The sequence below is a fragment of the Anas platyrhynchos genome, chromosome 1 (genome assembly GCF_047663525.1).
Source record: "Anas platyrhynchos isolate ZD024472 breed Pekin duck chromosome 1, IASCAAS_PekinDuck_T2T, whole genome shotgun sequence".
Lineage (NCBI taxonomy): Eukaryota > Metazoa > Chordata > Aves > Anseriformes > Anatidae > Anas > Anas platyrhynchos.
The window spans coordinates 153,708,973-153,726,816 of record NC_092587.1 but is presented as its reverse complement, the minus strand read 5'-3'; the positions used below and the strand labels follow the sequence as shown (position 1 = coordinate 153,726,816).

The 17,844-nt window shown below is 42.6% G+C and overlaps 1 protein-coding gene across 4 annotated transcripts in view; it reads right to left on the bottom strand.

Annotated features, from left to right (window-relative positions):
* Nucleotides 1-12,326, bottom strand: part of DZIP1 (DAZ interacting zinc finger protein 1) — a 32,707-nt gene extending 20,381 nt beyond the window's left edge. The window contains exons 1-7 of one of the 4 annotated variants that reach the window (XM_038173473.2): nt 12,150-12,326; nt 11,557-12,051; nt 7,544-7,628; nt 6,030-6,157; nt 2,918-3,079; nt 1,972-2,109; nt 636-698 (exon numbers count right to left, since the gene is read on the bottom strand). In XM_038173473.2, coding sequence (XP_038029401.2) covers nt 636-698; nt 1,972-2,109; nt 2,918-3,079; nt 6,030-6,157; nt 7,544-7,628; nt 11,557-12,051; nt 12,150-12,152 — 1,074 coding nt within the window. In that variant the 5' untranslated portion in view covers nt 12,153-12,326. The remainder of the gene's footprint in view (nt 1-635; nt 699-1,971; nt 2,110-2,917; nt 3,080-6,029; nt 6,158-7,543; nt 7,629-11,556; nt 12,052-12,149) is intronic. The other 3 variants (XM_038173471.2, XM_038173472.2, XM_038173470.2) reach the window with 3 other exon arrangements.
* Nucleotides 12,327-17,844: the final 5,518 nt, after the last annotated feature.

The following is a 17,844-nucleotide window of genomic DNA, read 5'->3' as shown; positions in this document are numbered from 1 at the left end:
AGAGAAACAAAGCAGGAAAGAGATTAAAAAGAAACGCAGACACACACACAAAAAAAAAAAAAAAGAAAAAAGAAAAGAAAAGAAAACTGAGGAATAAAGCTTTGTATAGTAAAATACGTAAGCCAACGCAAAACAAAATGCCATGGTGTTCTTCCGTCGAAAAGCCGAACAGATTCTGATTTTGAAAGCTACAACAGAAAAAGAAGCAAGGAAGTGAAAGAAAAGAGAAAAAACAGACTGAGACATGCTGTAGGTCTATGGCAGTTGAATGTGCAGGGCAGATGAAAGCTACATGTTGGCAAATTGTACCTCAACTATCTAGCATATCCCCATAACACACTGCATAATACACTGTTCACAGCGTTAGTTGAGCCCTTCAAAAGAGAGATACAGTTTCAGGTGTCTGTCAGATTCTTAAAAGATAAGTTCCTTTTCAACTTTGGCCTTAAGAAAAACTTCAAGATAATAACGTAACTGAAACACAGAGATAAATGTATCTAAGGGGAAACACTTCTACAAACTCTTGAGATCTAGGCTTATTAATCCCAAAAAATTGTATTACAGCCTATCAAGAACTACAGCAAGGGTAAGAAAACTATCTCCTTATAATATAGGTGGTTTGCTGTGCCACTTACCAGGGATTTCTCTGTCTCATGGTCCTGACGAAGGGCTTGTATTCTGGACGTCCATTTACTTTCCTGTATAAAGGAAAACAATATTAATTTTTGTTAATAACACATTGACATCTACTTCAATATATGCAGGTTTATTTTTTTTATAAATAAAGCACAAGTATTAAAAAAAGATTATTGATGATACAAAACTTGGGTAGCCCTAGACACAGACCATTCATCAGCATGTTTTATACACCTGAGTGTGGCTTTCTTACCAATCGTTCTGGAAACTATGTTTTGGCTCCTAGATTTGTATACAGTGACTGTGACTGAGAAATACACAAGTATTTTAACACACTTGTTTACTACTAATAAGAGTAATAGTAACAGGCAGGGCTTTTTCCCAAATACTGTCATTTCAAACACTCATTAACAATGTATTTTGCATAACAATGATAAGAAAACAGCCTTAATAAATGAGTTTTAAAGTGAATTTCCTTTGATGAAATAAAAAATAATGTAAAACTAACTAATTTTTCCACCCCTTGGAACAGAAAGGACCAAACTTCTGGACGAAACCAGCAGCATACAAAGACCTTCACATCCCTAAAACCATGAAATATATTATGCATGTTACAAAGTGTCAAAAAAGAAAGTAAAAAGGTATGTGGGTATTCCCAAAGGCCTCAAAACTCTCTTTCATTTATTTATTTATTTTAATGAATGACCTGGACATGCAGGTGAGCCTCTGAGCAATGCAGCCATCTCAGCCTGTGTGGCCCTTCTTGGCTTGGTCTTTCCTATAGATAGGACTTGGTTGCCCAACTAGCCCAGCAGTTGTGCTGATCAGATGATAGAGTCCTGAGTGTAGGATACAAAAGCTTAACATGACAGGTTTGAGAGTTTTGTGTGGCTCAAAAGCCACCAGTTGGCAAATCTGGTCAGAAAATTCTTAATGTATTTTTTCCCATCTTGGGAAATTGAAAATTCACATTTTTCCATCATTTCCTGTAAGAGGCCTCACAAATCAGCAGACAGAAATGGCTTATTAGAGCCTTCTGGAACCAAACTTCAACCAAGCCGTATTTGGTAAAGCTAGATATTCCCTTATTCTTTTTTTCTTTTTTTTTTAATCAAATATATCAATACATAACTATAAATTACAAAGGATAAGGGATATAATTCCTTGATTTCCATTACAGAAATTGTTTTTTGTATCTACTACTGTTTACTAAAGCTACTTCAGAAATTGATAAGGATGAGAACTTTACTTATGAATTTAAAATCCAGCTCAGAGATGTTCAAAAGTAAAAAGAACATAAGCAGTCAAAAGCAACACGTTAAGATATAGCGTTACCTGTTTTTCAAGAAGTTTGACCACTTTGTAATAATCCTGAGGACTCTGAGACTTCTCTTCTGCAAATTCTTGGCTGTCTTTCAGTGTCCCTAAATTGGACTTCTGTTGCATATTGGATGTTTGTAACGCTAACAGTTGCTAAAAGGAGGAGAAAACATTTGAGGCCCAAATATATATAAAGTTTTTGTTTTACGAACCTGTCACTTAATACAAAATTTACTTTAAATACAACTATACAGAGATCATATCAAGTTCTTCTAACGTTTCTCATGAGTTCAGCATTTATCAAATGTCGTGTAATTATTAATATATACACCTTATATAAACATACACTGCAAATATACTCGGAAACTAACACCTACAAAATACCAGCACTCTGGTAATGCAATGCGTATTTGATTTCTGACCTAACTTTTATAATTCTCTTTCTAGCCAGAACTCTGGGAAGCATTTCTTTTGACTATACTGAAAACATATTCAGCTCTAGGGTCAGGACTATAATGTAGATATTAGCCCCTCTGTGCCACTTCTGAGATTAGTACAAAGCATGCCCAACAGACAGCAATAACAACAGCATAACTCATCTGTGAAAAGGCACTCATAGAGTAGGAGTAGGAAAAAAATGGTCTGGTTACTGAAGGCATAACTAATTGAAAAACTGAAGTTGCATAGATAAAACCAGTAGACAAGGATACAGTTACAGTTATCTATTACTCCTAAAGTTTCGTAAGAAAACCTTTCAGGTGACTACATCACATTTCAAATATCCAAAATTTATCTGCCTGGATGCGTTCCTGTGTGATGCAATTTAGGAGTTTATGCTCTGGCAGAAGGCTTGGACTAGATTATCTTTCAAGATCCCTTCAAATCCCTAACGTTCTGTGAAGTTCATCATCTACTGTAAAGGATTTGTGCCTTAAAACGTTAGAAAACTTAAAACACTTACATTTTCTAGTGTTGAATTTCTTGAAGATAACTCCTTAAGCTCTTTCATAAACATCTCCTTTACTTTTTCTATTTCATCAGCTAATTTTGCTTTTTCTTCTTCTTTCCATTGATGAAATGACTGGAGAATTTCTTCTTCTTTTGATTTTTGCTGTTCACATTCCTGAAAATATTTTAAAAACGATACCTGTTATTCTTCCCACAAGCAAAATACTAACTCAAGCACCCAAACTGTATGTAGAAGCAGTCACTTCCAATGGGCAATAACGTGACACCAAAAAACATGAAAAAAAAAACAAGTTTCTGAAGAATTCTGGATGATGATATATTCTGCTAGCAAAACATGCAAGCTTCAACAAGTTTTGAATTACCTTATTTGGTCATGTCAAAGATCCACCTAGTTCACCATCACATTTCTTAAAGAAGCCCTGAGTGTATAATGTAGGAAAGGAAAAGAGCAGAGCAAGCAAACACGCATATTAACAGTTTCCAAGCTGCCAACTCCGCCTGACACAGCTTTATAAACTTGGTAACCTTCAACAGATTTCTCATATACGCTTGCAGTTGCTAAAAGCTGACACGGACACAAGGGAAGACTGCAAAGTCTTTTGCTAATGAGCTGGTCTACTACACATTGCATGAAGAATCAAGCATTTCTGTTTCAAATTTGTCTCCTGACAATTTCATTTGATGGATGCGAGGTCTTGAACTAGGAGAGAGTGAATGATTGATACCTATTCACTCTATATAACTCATGACTTTACAGGCATCAATCTCTCCCCCCACCAAGCTGTCATCTTTTTTGGCCTGACAACTCTCAGAATGATAAGTCATTCTAAATACAGAGGCTGTTCCAGGCTTCAATCATCCTTGTCACCCTTTGCTGTAACTTTTATAACTCTGTCCTACAAACTTGAGCCCTTCTTGAGATGAATGGCTCAGACCTCCAGACAAGACTTAAGCTGTGGCTACACCACAGAATTGAACATTGATTTTTCATAACAATATGCAATATTTAATTCAGTTTTGTTGTTGCTACTCATCACTGGGCTGAATTTCCCTGGAACTATCTATCACAGTCTTAAGAGCTTGCACTTCAACAACAACACTCTAGCTCAGGACTCACCTTTTCATAGAGGAAGTTAGATTTTTTTTCCCCATATGTATTTGCTGCACTTCATCTGTTAAATTTCATTTACCATCTCATTAACTAAGCAAGCATTTTTGTACAATCCTGAATTTCTGCAAAACCCTGCAGTTTGTTGCCCAAAATATACATACTTTTTGGCAAAACTGATCACTGTACACTTAAGAACAGGATCTTCTGTATCCTCTCAGCTCAGACCTTCTCCACTATCCACTGGACACAATGATACATGAATTGTCAAGTCATAGCAGACAATCTGCAACCAGTCACACTTCACATTTTTATCCTCCTCAACACCACAGAAAAATACAGAAGTTTCAAAAGCCTTGTGTAACAATTAAGTTTGTAGCTCCAGGATATTCCAGGCAGTCTCCTTGTAATTAGGAGGCTCAGTTAATAAGTGACTTCAAAATAGGCCCCTAAGGTACTAAAAAATCTTAGCAGCTATGAACACTAAGTCCCACATCATATGAGTGATGCTTTAGGTGCAGGAAAAATATACTTATAGATGTACCTCTGAAAAGCAAGGTACAGAATGAATGAGAAGAATACCTAGAAGATGTCCACATTGGGCCAAGACTCATTATTCTGACACTGTTTGCACTCCCAGGTGAGACTCTATCCACACTCTTCATTTAGATATTAAAGTACTTTTGAAAATGGTAAAAAAAAAGGCTAAAAAAAAATGAAACAAAACAAAAAAGGAAGCTACGTGGTTCCAAGAGAAGGAGTGAATAAAGGAGAGCCTGAAGCTGTGTTCAGGAAAGGAAACACTGAATATTTTACGGAAGATTGGCTTTTCCTCTGAAATCAAGGGAGAAAATAATTAAATGATAGCAACGTTTTGTTTATTCCCTTTAAATTCAAAATGTGCTTCTTTTCAAACTGCACAATGGGTTTTATGTTTAAAGGCCCTTGAACTCTGCAAGGAAAGCCATTTAAGTTTGGAATATTGGGTGATCTATTAAGAGAAGGTTCCCACGAGTTACATTAACAACCACAAAATGCTGCTTTCGAGTGTGATATGGGGCAAACTGTAATACCAGGATTAGCATTTAACTTGATCATTAGAAGTATCTGGTCTTGCGTGTCAAAAATTCCCTCCTCAAAGTGGATCACAAAGCCCTTCCCCCCCCCTTAAAAAAAAAAAAAGTCAATCCCCATTTTGATAGGGAATTATCCTATTTTATTTACTTGAACTGAAATGAAAACTGTGAGATGATTTGAACTTATCAAGCTGAAAAGAACAAACAGATAACTTAGAGATTCTTTGTTTCTTTTGACAAGCCAGGAAGTACAGCCACACAATTCAGTATCATTCTAAATAAAGCCTTGCCTGTAATTAGAAACAGATAATTACTGCTTTAAGATCATTCTGGTTTAAGATTTGTTTTGTTTTGTTTTTATTCACACAGCCATAGCTAAGACTATGTTTGCTTTGACTCTCTGGTCTTTAAATCCCACAAAGATAGGCAGAAATATACAGTTTGTCTTGTTTCTTCTTAATCTCTCTTCCTTAAATTGTTTTATCCCGTGTTACTAAAGCTCTTCACAGCAAAGAAGAAATGGTACTTAGCTTACTAAATCATATATAAAACCAGTCATATCTAAGAAACGTTTAATCATCACAAAATATCATGTCAAAAATAGCTTCTATTTCACCACAGCAAGACCAATTCTATCTGCTTCAATAACAGGCCACACTTACCTTATGAACTGGCAAGTGCTAACAGAAGTGTTCTCTTAAGTATTCATTTAAAATATGCCTAAAACAAAATGTAAGGGGAAAGGGAATGTTCTAAAATCACAGGGGTGTGCAGAGGGGTTGCTATGCTCTAATGCCCAAGCAGCATTGCTGCCAGGCAAGCTGTAGACACATTTTTGTTCTGTTCTAGTTACTAAACGAGCAAGCAGGGTCCAAAGTACTACTTCTTTTGAGAGGTTCACATTAAATAGTACCCATTACCTTAGAAAACCTGACCATATTAGCTTGCTGTTCAGCCTCTAACTGGGACTTGGTGAGCTGCAACTGCTCCTTCAGTTTATCAATCTCATCCTGCAGTTTGTCTGTCTTAGCTTTCCTCTTTTGTTCTGCTAGGGAAAAAAAATAAATAAATATTTAAAAACATTGCTTGTAATTTCTGGAAATACGATGCTTACTGTATATGTTTTTCTACAGTGTTTCAGTAACATCTTCATGAACTGTGATTCTTACGCCACTTCCCTTCCCACTACCATGATTAATTAATGGTAAAATTATTTACCAAAGATATTTTTAAATACTTATGTTCTCTGGACTGCTAACATTGTCCTCAAAGACTGAAAAATACCGGTTTTACTGCCACGTGAAGTAGTTTATGGGTTGTTTACAAGAGAAATTACTGTATTATCTAATCGCAAAGCATACCACAGGAATCTAAGCAACACAGGCTCAAAGAAGGATGCATGAAGGACTAATAACCTCAATTGATCAATTCTGTTAGGTATAATTTATTCTGCATAAATGGAAGACTCATTACAGAAGTTATCTGGAATGACTAATTCTTTATGTGATATTTAGCTCAACTGGTTCTGCAGATACTTCCATTATCTATTTTTAATCAAGCGTAATGTGCACAAGAACTTCTTTCTTCTTCCAATATATTAACGCTCCCTGGGATGCTTAAATACACTCCTTTCACTGCTCCATTGTTTTATTTGCCTTATGAACTGCAGTGCATAGCTTGCTAGATTCTTCCCTCTCTTCCTCCTCCCAGCTGATCTTCTTCTTCCTCTTTTCCAATCATTGCCCTTTGTCAATACCTGTTAAGCCTTGGCAGTAAATCAGAGGCACACAGCCTAACAGGAAGGAGAGAATTTAGGGATGAATGAAGCAAACTTTGAGAGAAATGTTTTTGAAACTTTTTTTTTCCAATGAAGAGAGACAAAAGAAAATATATTAAGTGGCACAGCAACCAAAATGAACATAGATACATGAACCTCGATCAGTCTTGACAGTTTCTTTTTCTTACTATATTTTACAGTTAGTTTAGTCCAGGAGCATCTGATCCCAATTCAAACGGATGTCAGGTAAATTGGATTATTTCTACTCTAGTAATTCACATATATTCACAAAATCTATTTTCTTTACTGTACCTTAATCATTTTTACCCACACCTTTATAGCACATATACCTAAAGAAAAAAACTATGCTCTGAACTCTGCTACTGACTGAAGTATTCAGCGGGAATTCTAGTTTGAAAAGGCAGTGTAAACGTGGAATATGTTTTGTTAAGTATTTTCCAGACTGAGACGTATTTCACTGAATACGTTTCGTCAGTCAGCGTTGCTTGTGTTCACACAAACTGGCATCTGCCATACAGAAATGCAATGTGAAAAATCATTCTCAGTGTGAAAAAATCCTGGACCACAAATCCTCAATATATTTATACGTTTCTTAACGATGCCTCTTAATTTCCGTGATTATACTGAAGTACATACCAATCTGAGATTCTTCCGGATGACGCCTTTGCATGTGACTTTGTAAAAAGGAATAGTTCATAAAAGCCTTTTCACAGAGTTGACACTGTAGAAATAGATAACATTTCAGTTATTAGTAGTAACACCTATTTGGTAAGTATAGCAGTTCAGGCTTTTAACAGACTGTATTATTTTGCCCAGATACCAAAAGTAGGCACCTTTAATAAATTCCATTTCACAAGAAAAATGGCTAAAATTCTCACTGTGCCACATTTCTGTAAAGTTGTTCATATATTTATGCTAGCTATCCATAAAACAGCTTGTGTTGGAAGGGACCGTAAGACCACCCAGTTCCAGCCCCCCTGCCATGGGCAGAGACACCTCCCACTAGACCAGGCTGCCCAGGGCCTTGTCCATCCCTGAACACCTCCAGGGATGGGGCACCCACAGCTTCTCTGGGCAACCTGTGCCAGTGCCTCACCACACTCACAGTGAAATTTCCTCTAACCTCTGATCAAAATCTCCCCTCTTTTAGTTTAAAACCATACCCCTTGTCCTGCCATTATCTGCCTGAGCAGAATTGCTCTGCATCTTGTTTAGAAGCCCTCTGCAAGCATTGAAAAGCTGCAATGAGGTCTCCCAAGAGCCTTCTCTTCTTTAGGCTGAAAGCTCCAGCTCTGTTTTTCTTCATAGGAGAGGTGCTCCAGCCCTCTGATCAACTTCGTGGCCCTCCTCTGGACCTGCTCTAACAGCCCCATGTCCTTCTTGTGCTTGGGGCCACAGACCTGTAAGCAGGGCTCCAATTGAGGTCTCACAAGGGCAGAGCAGAAGGGAACAATCCCCTCTCTTGACCTGTTGGCCACTCTCAATGAGCTCTCCATCCAGCCTGTGCTCATGTCTGGGATTGCCCTTACCTAGGTAAGGGCGCTCACCTTGCCCTCAGCCTTGTTGAACCTCATGAAGTTCAACACGGGCCCACTTCTCAAGCTTGTCCAGGTCCCTTTGGATGGCATCCCTTCTTTCCTCTTTACTCAAATGCCCCTAAATGCCTCCTACATGCCTTCTTCCTTTTTATACTGAAAATCTCAATGCAGACTGTTCTTAGTTTTGTCCTCTTGTCTCATCATTACTTTCCCATACAGCAAAAAGGAATTGAGTTTAAAAAAAATTAAATAACCACATGGAAGATATATGCGAAGAAGTCAAATACTTCTAAGGTTTGAGGTTCTAATAACGCTAACACGGTGTAATAAAAGCCAAGGATCTCTCAGGAAAATGCTTCATCAGCTTCATATCCAACTGTGCTAAGTTACTTGATCGCAAAATTCATCTGAAAAAAACTTTATATACAAGTTCATTATAACTTGTCCTCTGTTTCAATGGTTCACATGACAGTTTCTGCTTTGCAACCCCATTTTAAGTCAAATTTAGATCCCGACTGTTGTAAAAGATGTTTTTTCACTGTATATGTGATATAATGTATATCCCACTAGTGTTCAGAATACTAGAAATAAATGGACAGTGCAAGAACAGGAGCCACATCCATAGATTTTGGAATGTACTGGCAATACTATAAATGAAAACCCATAAATGCTTTAGGTAGGGTTGCTTGCTCTCTCCCAGACTTTTATTTTCTCCCCCCCAAATAAATATATTTTAACAGCCCACAAATACTCAGCCCCTTTTCCTCCTCACTGTGACATGAATGTAAATAAACAGTTAAAAACTGACTTAACATACTGAAGATCTTGCCATCATAACCAAATTCCCAGATGTCATCTAATATTTAAAATACTGCCACTGATAGTTAGATAGGCTTTTAAATCTGTGTCCTCCAGCAAACACTAGAGTCATGAATTATGAAGACAAATTTTGTCAGACAAACGCAAGGATAAAACCCAAGCAAATCAGTGCTAGCGTAAAGCCAAAGCAAAGACAGAGCATGGCAGCAAAGCACTGCTGCCAACCAAGAGGGAGCTTCCAGTGTAACAGATTGCACAACACTTATGGAATTAAATTGGCTGTGAAATAATGTTATCCATTCAAGCACAAACTTCACGTCAGTTTGACTTGCTGGTAGGGGAAGAAAGCTCTTACTGCAGGAAACAGGGCTAACACAGGGGATATCCAGGGTTTGGATTATGTGACCTTATTCCTGCAGCTACTTAGAGTGTTAGACACCATGTACACTCTATGGGGACACTGTGAGTGAGTACATCACATTGCTGTACAAAACATCAAGAAGTGAAAACATGTAATACTAAGAAATTAAATAAAGACAAAGGTGTTGGCAAGGCGGTCATAAATTTATGACGTTTAGGTAGCGCTCATTTTAGGGTAGTATTTTATGGTTGAACTTACATTGTTGGTGGATAACAGCCATTACCTTTGAATTCCAAAACACAGTTACATCAGATACAGCATGCCACCTCTTAAAGATAAATAAATAAATAAAAATGTGAATAGCTATTAACAGGCTTGTTTGCAAAACAGCCAAGACTAAGGAGATGAAGCCCAAACTACCCTCTGAAGAACACCAGCAAACCCCCTTTTATTTGACACTGCGGGTATGCCAAAACCATGGCACAAATAAATAACATAAGCTTGTAGTTTACTGAACAGTCTGCTGCCCTGCGTTTACAAATCCTAGAAAGAATTCGTTTGATGACATTGATACTATAGAATCACAGAATGGTTTGGGTTGGAAGGGACTTTAAACATCACCCAGTCCCACCCCCCTGCCACGGGCAAGGACACCTCCCACCAGCCCAGGCTGCCCAAAGCCCCATCCAGCCTGGCCTTGAGCACCTCCAGGGATGGGGCACCCACAGCTTCTCTGGGCAGCCTGTGCCAGGGCCTCACCACTCCAAGAATTCAGACTACATTTTAAGCTAGAATCTGCAGTCCTGATACCTGCTGAAGCTGACACATTTTCAAATCAAGTTACTACAACCAGAGCTCAAAAGCCCCTCCAAAAACGACTGTGTCATGATACGGAGTAAAAATGGCAATCTACTAAGGTTCTTGGGAAAGCTCCTACAGGAACAGATTGTTTTGGAGTTAGGGATGAGCTAACCCACTGGTATTCTTTACCATCACGCCTGAGTCACTTCTGAGTCACACACACAGGCAGAAACTTTGTGCCTGGAGAACATTACTGCAGGGAAGTGACAACTGGCAAGCAGGCTACTTCGCACTGATGCTGATGTACTTGCCCTGTGTGTTTTCTGACTGAAGGTGCTAAAGGAAAGGCTGGATGGGGCTTTGGACAACCTGGGCTGGTGGGTGGTGTCCCTGCCCATGGCAGGGAGATGGAACTGTGTGATGTTTAAGGTCTCTTCCAACACAAACCAGTCTATAATTCTAAAGTATCAAAGTCATCAAACTAGCAAAGTTTTATTTTTGACCTTCTGAGCAAAGACACTTCCCACAACCACTTCTGTGCCCCGTAAGAAAACAGTTTCTCCCTTCCCTGCACAAAGGTGGTATTTTAAAGAATAAATTACTGAACTTATTTTGTTCTAGACCCAGGGACGTCTACACAGCTACTTCCAAATGTAGTATAGCAGCATTTACTGTGAGAATTAGACCTGTTTAAAGTGATCTCTTTTCTTGCAACTTCCTACTTTTCATGACTGTGAGGAAGATGTGGGTGCTCAGTACCAGACACCCATTGCTCCCCACCAAAGGTCCATATTTTTGGTGCATGAGCCCACATTTCTTGTAGGAGGAACGGGCCTGTGCAGCCCTGCTTGCCTCCTGACATGGAGTCAGGACACAGCCAGAGTGTGTGTAGGGACAGCTTGTGGTGTGTACCCCACAGCAACTCTGTCCTGTGACCATCAGGTGGACGCATGGAGGCAATGAACGCCAGCCACACGTGCTTTCCTCACGGGTTTTGCGGGTGGTTGGGTGCATGTTTATATGACACTTGATGTGTGCCAAGCGAGGCCACGACCAGGGGACACGGCACGTGGCTGCTCCGCCGGGCTGGCAGCCAGCAAGCTGCAGGTGGCCGTCTCCTCTCCCCTCACCTGGTGGTAGCTGGCCCGGGCCTCCAGCATCATCTGCTGGGTGCCGATCATCTTCTTCCTCCGGCGGCACTCCTCCTTCAGCGCCTTCACCTCCTGTGCCCGGCGGGCCACCTCTTCTCCCAGCCGGTCCCTCTGGGCCAGGGCGTCCCGCAGGGCGTCCTCCAGCCCCCGCAGCTGGGCGCTGAGGTACTCCTGCGAGTGCAGCAGGTACTCGGTGCACAGCTGGGCCAGGCGCAGCAGCTTGAGCAGCAGCGGGTCGGCGGGCGCCTGGCAGTGCGGGCAGCGCTCCCGCTCGGCGCTGCAGAAGGTGACGTGCTCCAGGTGCTCCTGCAGGGCGGCCACGTCGCCCTCCCGGCACACCCGCCCCACGTCCACGGCGCTCAGGCGACGCCAGTCCGGGCCCTCCAGGCGCCCTCGGAACTGGAAGGCGGTGAACAGCGGCGGCTCGGCTCCCCCCACCGCCGCCGCCGGGCAGTAGCCGCGCTCCGTGAAGGGCTGCGGGGCGGAGAGAGGCGCTGAGATGGCGGCGGGACGGCCGCTTCCACCCCCTCCTCCCCTCCCTTCCTCCCTCCACACACCGCCCCGCTGCTCACCATGGCCGGGCTCCGGCCCTCAGGCCCCGGCCCTCGGGCTCCGGCGTCCTCCGCGTTGCTACGGCAGCCGCGGCCCGGGCCTGCGCGGAGCGGGAGAGGGGGGAAAAAAGGGGAGGGAAGGGAAGAAAATGGAGCGAGGCGCGGCCCCGCCCGCCGCCATGGCCCCCCGCCCGCCACAGCACCGCCCCCGCCCCGTCCCGCCGCCCCGCTCCCTTTAGTGCGCTGCTCCGCACCCCAAAAGCCTCAGCTGGTGCCCCCATGGTGCGGGTGCGTGCCCTGAGCCGCAGTGTGTGGTTAGTTGCTTCAAGCACTGTCCCCAAGCAGAAATAGTCTCCTCCATCATGCGAAATGATCCCATTTCCTTGCTCATCTCTACTACTCTTCTCCAAAAACCCACTCTGCCTGTTACCATTTCTTCAGTCTTTTCAATCCCTTCTACACACACTTCAGTCTCTCATCCCCATTATGTACCTCCCCAGGAATATCCACACAACACCTACGTGATCACACACCCCATCCCGTAGGTTTCTCTACATCCTATATAATAGAGTCACAGTAATGTTGTTCACAAGGGACCTCTGAGGATGTTCTAAAGGTTAATACAGTTGTTTGTTGTGCCCACAAGCTTGTTCACTTTTCCCATATATATGAATCAATCTAATAAAACACACTAGATATTCCTGCAAACCCAGCCTCCCCTCATCTTTGCAGACAAAGGTTGAGTACATACATCCACCTGATGGTCACGGGACAGAGTTGCTGTAGGGTACCCACCACAAGCTGTCTCTACACGCACTCTGGCTGTATCCTGACTCCATGTCAGGAGGCAAGCAGGGCTGCACAAGCCCATTCCTCCTACGAGAAACATGGGCGGAGAGCAGGCTCGTGCACCAAAAATATGGACCTTTGCTTCCTTCAGCCCTTCAGCCTCAGCTACCAAAGCCTAACCCCAGCCAACATCAGAGAGACCCAGATCAGTCTCAGGAAGGGTCACACACCCACTTCAGGATCACAAGTATTACCAGACTGTCCAATTCTTCACCTCTACATCCACTCCTTCACAAAGGGAAAAATGAAGGATGTTCCTTCCTTTTCATACCCAGAGAAACATGAGGACTTCTTTCTTGCTTTCTCTGTATAAAGAAAAGTTACATCTTTTGTCTTCTCCACTTTTGGAAAAAGGTTGAAAATCATCTTTTCCAAGTATATACCTTGGCCCACCAAAAAGTTTCATAGTCTACAAAGTGAATTTCAGTATATTTTTCACCTTAGAACAGTGAAGTTGATAACATGAATGAAGGACAGCGAGCCCTCCTGCTTGTTGGCTCAAGCCACCGTGGAAGGCAATCTTCCAAAACACTTGGCACTACTGCTTGCTTTTTGGACACTTAACCTTAAGCCTGCTGGCCACACTTTACTGCAATACTTAAGGTTCACTGCACCTTCCCTGAGGATCTTCCATCACTTGCCATGATGTTTTTTAAATTCAGAAAGACTTCTACAGATGGGCTGAAAGAAGATTTTGACAAAATGTAGCGTTAGTCCACAGGAAAGGAGAAGTTCTTTGCTCTGATTTTCAGCAGCAATATAACTTAACGTATGCATATGGTGGCTCATGCCTACAAAGTGCACTGGGGATCAGTTCCCAAGTCATTTAAGCTTGCATATACCATGTGGTATTTGTAATATTGCAGTCCAACACGGCTGTCTTCTCCTGCAGGGAAGGAATTTTTGCCACCTTGTTTTCCATGAGTAATTGCTGTCTTCAAAGAAATTCATTAAACATCATTTATTTACATGAATTACAATCTGCCTGGCGTATCACTGAACTTTGCAGTGCTCTGACTCTCAAAGCAGCAAGAAAATATTCTGCTCATCTCCTTTAGAAGTGTTGGTCTTTACTGCAGAGACCAAAAAGGGTAGTCCCAAGGAGGCTGTGTTAGTTAAGACATGCTCTCCTCGATGACGCTTGTCTACACTAGGGATAAAGCCAGGGACCCTGGCCAGGTCCCCGGGGGAAGGTGATGTGTCACCCCATGGGCCTGCAGGCCCTGAGGCAAGCTCCATGCCCTGGCCAAAGCAGCCTCCCCACTCCCTCCCAAATCCCCTAAGGATGGGGTGCAACAGGAGCTGCACCTGCCCATGCCTCAATATTTAATGTCCTAAGGTTGCCTCAGTGTGCTCCAGTCACTAACAGGCCTTCAGTCTGTAGGATCAGGATAGATGTAATCTGACATGAAACCTGAACATGTGTAAAATGTGGAATTCTGGTCCCCATTACTGACTTTTGCTTCAGGAGATCTGCTGTTTGTATTGGGCTGCACCAATTGCTCATGCAGGCATTGCCAGAGGAAGACACCAAGGCTTTTGCACGGTAAATCGTAACACCAATACAGAAGAGAGTGATTTTTGTTTTCAAATTTTTTTTGCAAACCTTTGTTTGAGGAGTTTTCCTTCCTCTGCAGCTAGGCAATGTCACAGTCACAGCCTCTGTGGTCCAGGCCTAGCAGCAAAAACGTAATAACACATTGATGAACATTACGGGAATGGCTGAAGAAAAAAGAAAAGAAGCAAAAGAAAGCAAAAAGTGCATTTTTAGTCCCTTCTGTGCCCAAGAAGTTTTATACCCCATGCCCTTCTGGAAGTGCTGCAGCAGTAACACAACAGCCTGTTCAGCGTGCCTTCTAAGTCTCTCTTGTCAAAACTGTTGTTAACGTCACATAAATATTGACTGGGTGAGAAAATGTTTGAGATTCGTGTCAATTGATTAGGGGAGGTGTGCATGAAGGATGCGGATATACTTGGATCTTGTTTGCTTATTCTAGTATCTGTTTAATACAAAATACAAAATCAGCCCTTGCAACAAGAGCTAGAAGGAAGTTCTCTGTTCCGTGAGGGTAGGGACATCACCCTGTCTGCTACACACTTGGCAAGAGTGAGTAGTCTTTATGCCCTCGTTACCATTCCTTCCTCAACTTGTATCAAACCGCTTGGTGATGAAGGTACTCTCCTAAAATGTGCATGGATTTGCTAGCAGAGGACTGAGAACATCTTAGCATTTGCCCATCTGTCTGATTCGATGCAAGAAGCTTATGGCAGCCAGCAGTCTGGCTGGAGCAGACAGACGGGTGATTACTGATCATGCACACACAGTGGTGAGCAATTACCATAAATCCAACATGTCTGGAACACGTCAGTTCTGCTGTGGATTTAATCTGTGCTTTGGCCCGCTGTGCAATACTTACATACCAGTACTCTTTATGTTTCATCCATTCGTTACACATATACTGCATGATGCACATAACACCTCTATTCCTGCTAAAGATTTTCCGGGGTAAAATGTTCTTATTTCTCACACTTCATGGGTTAAGTCACTGTTGTGCTGTCTCTCATGGTTTCCTCTCCATCAAGAGAGGGGTCAAGAATGCACCTCCATCTGCCACAAAGGTGTCAACTGATACCCAGTGGCACAAGTGATGTAGCCTCTGAATTTCTGCCTTGAGAGATGATGAACTTTCTCCACTGGCCTTCTTCTGAAGTTCATCAGTCACTGTTAGATTTTTGCTGGGCAAATTAACAGTCACACTGTGAGAACACACATGGGATATGCTCCTCGGGTGAACTAGCTGAGGGATATCCCTGGCTTGTGCACACCATGAAGCACAGAAGAGGACTCCAAGCAGCTCATTTCTGGAAGACAGGATGCTTTGGGCGCTTTCAGAAAAAGTGATTTTTTTTTTTTCCTTAGATGCCTAGGAGACAGTGAAATACTGGCTTCTCTAGTTAGCTTCCAACCTTCTTTTAAGAGTTATAGATGATAGCTGAATCAGGTTTGGGGAGAGCTAAAATTTGGGCTAAGCCATTTAAGACTTTCTTGAAACCAGCTGGTGACTCAGAAGGAGTGGTGTTTCCCGGGGTTCAGTTTTGGGGCCCATCCTCTTCAGTATTTTTATTGAGGACTTGGATGAGGGAATTGAGTGCACCCTCAGGACGTTTGCAGATGACACCAAGTTGGTGAAAGTGTCAGTCAGATGGAGAGTAGGAAGGCCCTGCAGGGGGACCTGGACAGGATGGGCAGAGGCCAATGGGATGAGGTTCAACATGGATAAGTGTGGCCACTTCGGCCACAACAACCCCATGCAGTGCTACAGGCTTGGGCAGAGTGGCTGGAAAGCTGTGCAGAGGAAAAGGATCTGTGGGTGCTGACTGATGCTCACCTGAACATGACCCAGCAGTGTGCCCAGGTGGCCAAGAAGGCCAACGGCACCCTGGCTTGTGTCAGCAATAGTGCAGCCAGCAGGACCAGGGAGGTGATCGTCCCCCTGTGCTCTGCTTTGGTGAGGCTGCACCTCGAGTACTGTGTTCAGCTTTGGGCCCCTCGGTACAAGAAGTGCATTGAGGCCCTGGAGTATGTCCAGAGAAGGACTACGAAGCTGGTGAAGGGCCTGGAGCACAAGGCCTGTGAGGAGCAGCTGAGGGAACTGGGGGTGTTTAGTCTGGAAAAGAAGAGACTCAGGGGAGGCCTCATTGCTCTCTGCAGCTACCTGAAAGGAAGCTGTGGGGAGCTGGGGGTTGGCCTTATCTCCCAGATAACGACTGATAGGACTAGAGGGAATGGCCTCAAGTTGCACCAGGAGAGGTTCAGGTTGGCAATGAGGAGACATTTCTGCTCAGAAAGAGCAGTCAGGCATTGGGATGGGTTGCCCAGGGAGGTGGTGGAGTCACCATCCCTGGAGGTGTTTAAGGAAAGGGTAGATGTGGTGCTTAGGGACATGATTTAGTGGGCAATGTTGGTGGTAGTTGGATGGTTGGACTAGCTGATCTTGGAGGTCTTTTCCAACCTTAATGATTCTATGATTCAATGATTCAATGATTCAATGATTCTGGAGTCCTTACTCAAAACCTTTTCTTCCCCTTGCAGTTCTTATATTCACAGTTTCTTTTACCCAGTGCTTTCACACTTCAAATTTTACATGCTTTCCTTATTCTAGACAGTATCTCATTGTTGCTCACTACCATACACCAGTCTTCTACGGGCAACTGGAACTGGTAAACAGCTGTTAACTGGGACTGTTTAACTAAAGATAATGCCCAGTTAGTGGTTTGACTTTATCAAATAATGTAGACTTAACGTCTACATTGATGTAGTTAAGTCTACATTACTTCTGTCGCCATCTACTTAATGTAGAGGACTGGCGCTTAACAGAACCCTCTAAAGGTAGTTTGTGTGCATGAGGGTTTTATGAAACTATTTTGTATTATCCACTGTTCTAGGAGGGTTTTTCATGTTTTGTTGACATAGTGCAATGCTGACTATGCTATTTCTTAATACAGTTCAGGAAAAAGGAAAACTTCAGGAAAAGGGAAGAACTGAACTTTCTAGGAAGCAGAAAAAAAAAAAAAAAATTTTTTTTTTTTTCTAATGGGGTAGCTGGTGAGGACAGCTAAGAATTGAAGGATTAAAATGGGATCAGCAAAGTGATTTAAAGTGCAAGAAGTAAATCTCGTATTCTGTGATTGGAGCAAGGTATTTGTGAGGCAGGCTCGCAGAGCCTTGCTATCTGCAACTGGAGAACACAGAGAGGGGAGATTGTTCTGATTGTGAGGGGGGAAACGATGGCATCTTGGCCATGTCTACCTGGGAGATGTGCTGGCTAGCAGGGCAGTTTGTCACGGCTCAGCTCTGCCTCCTGCT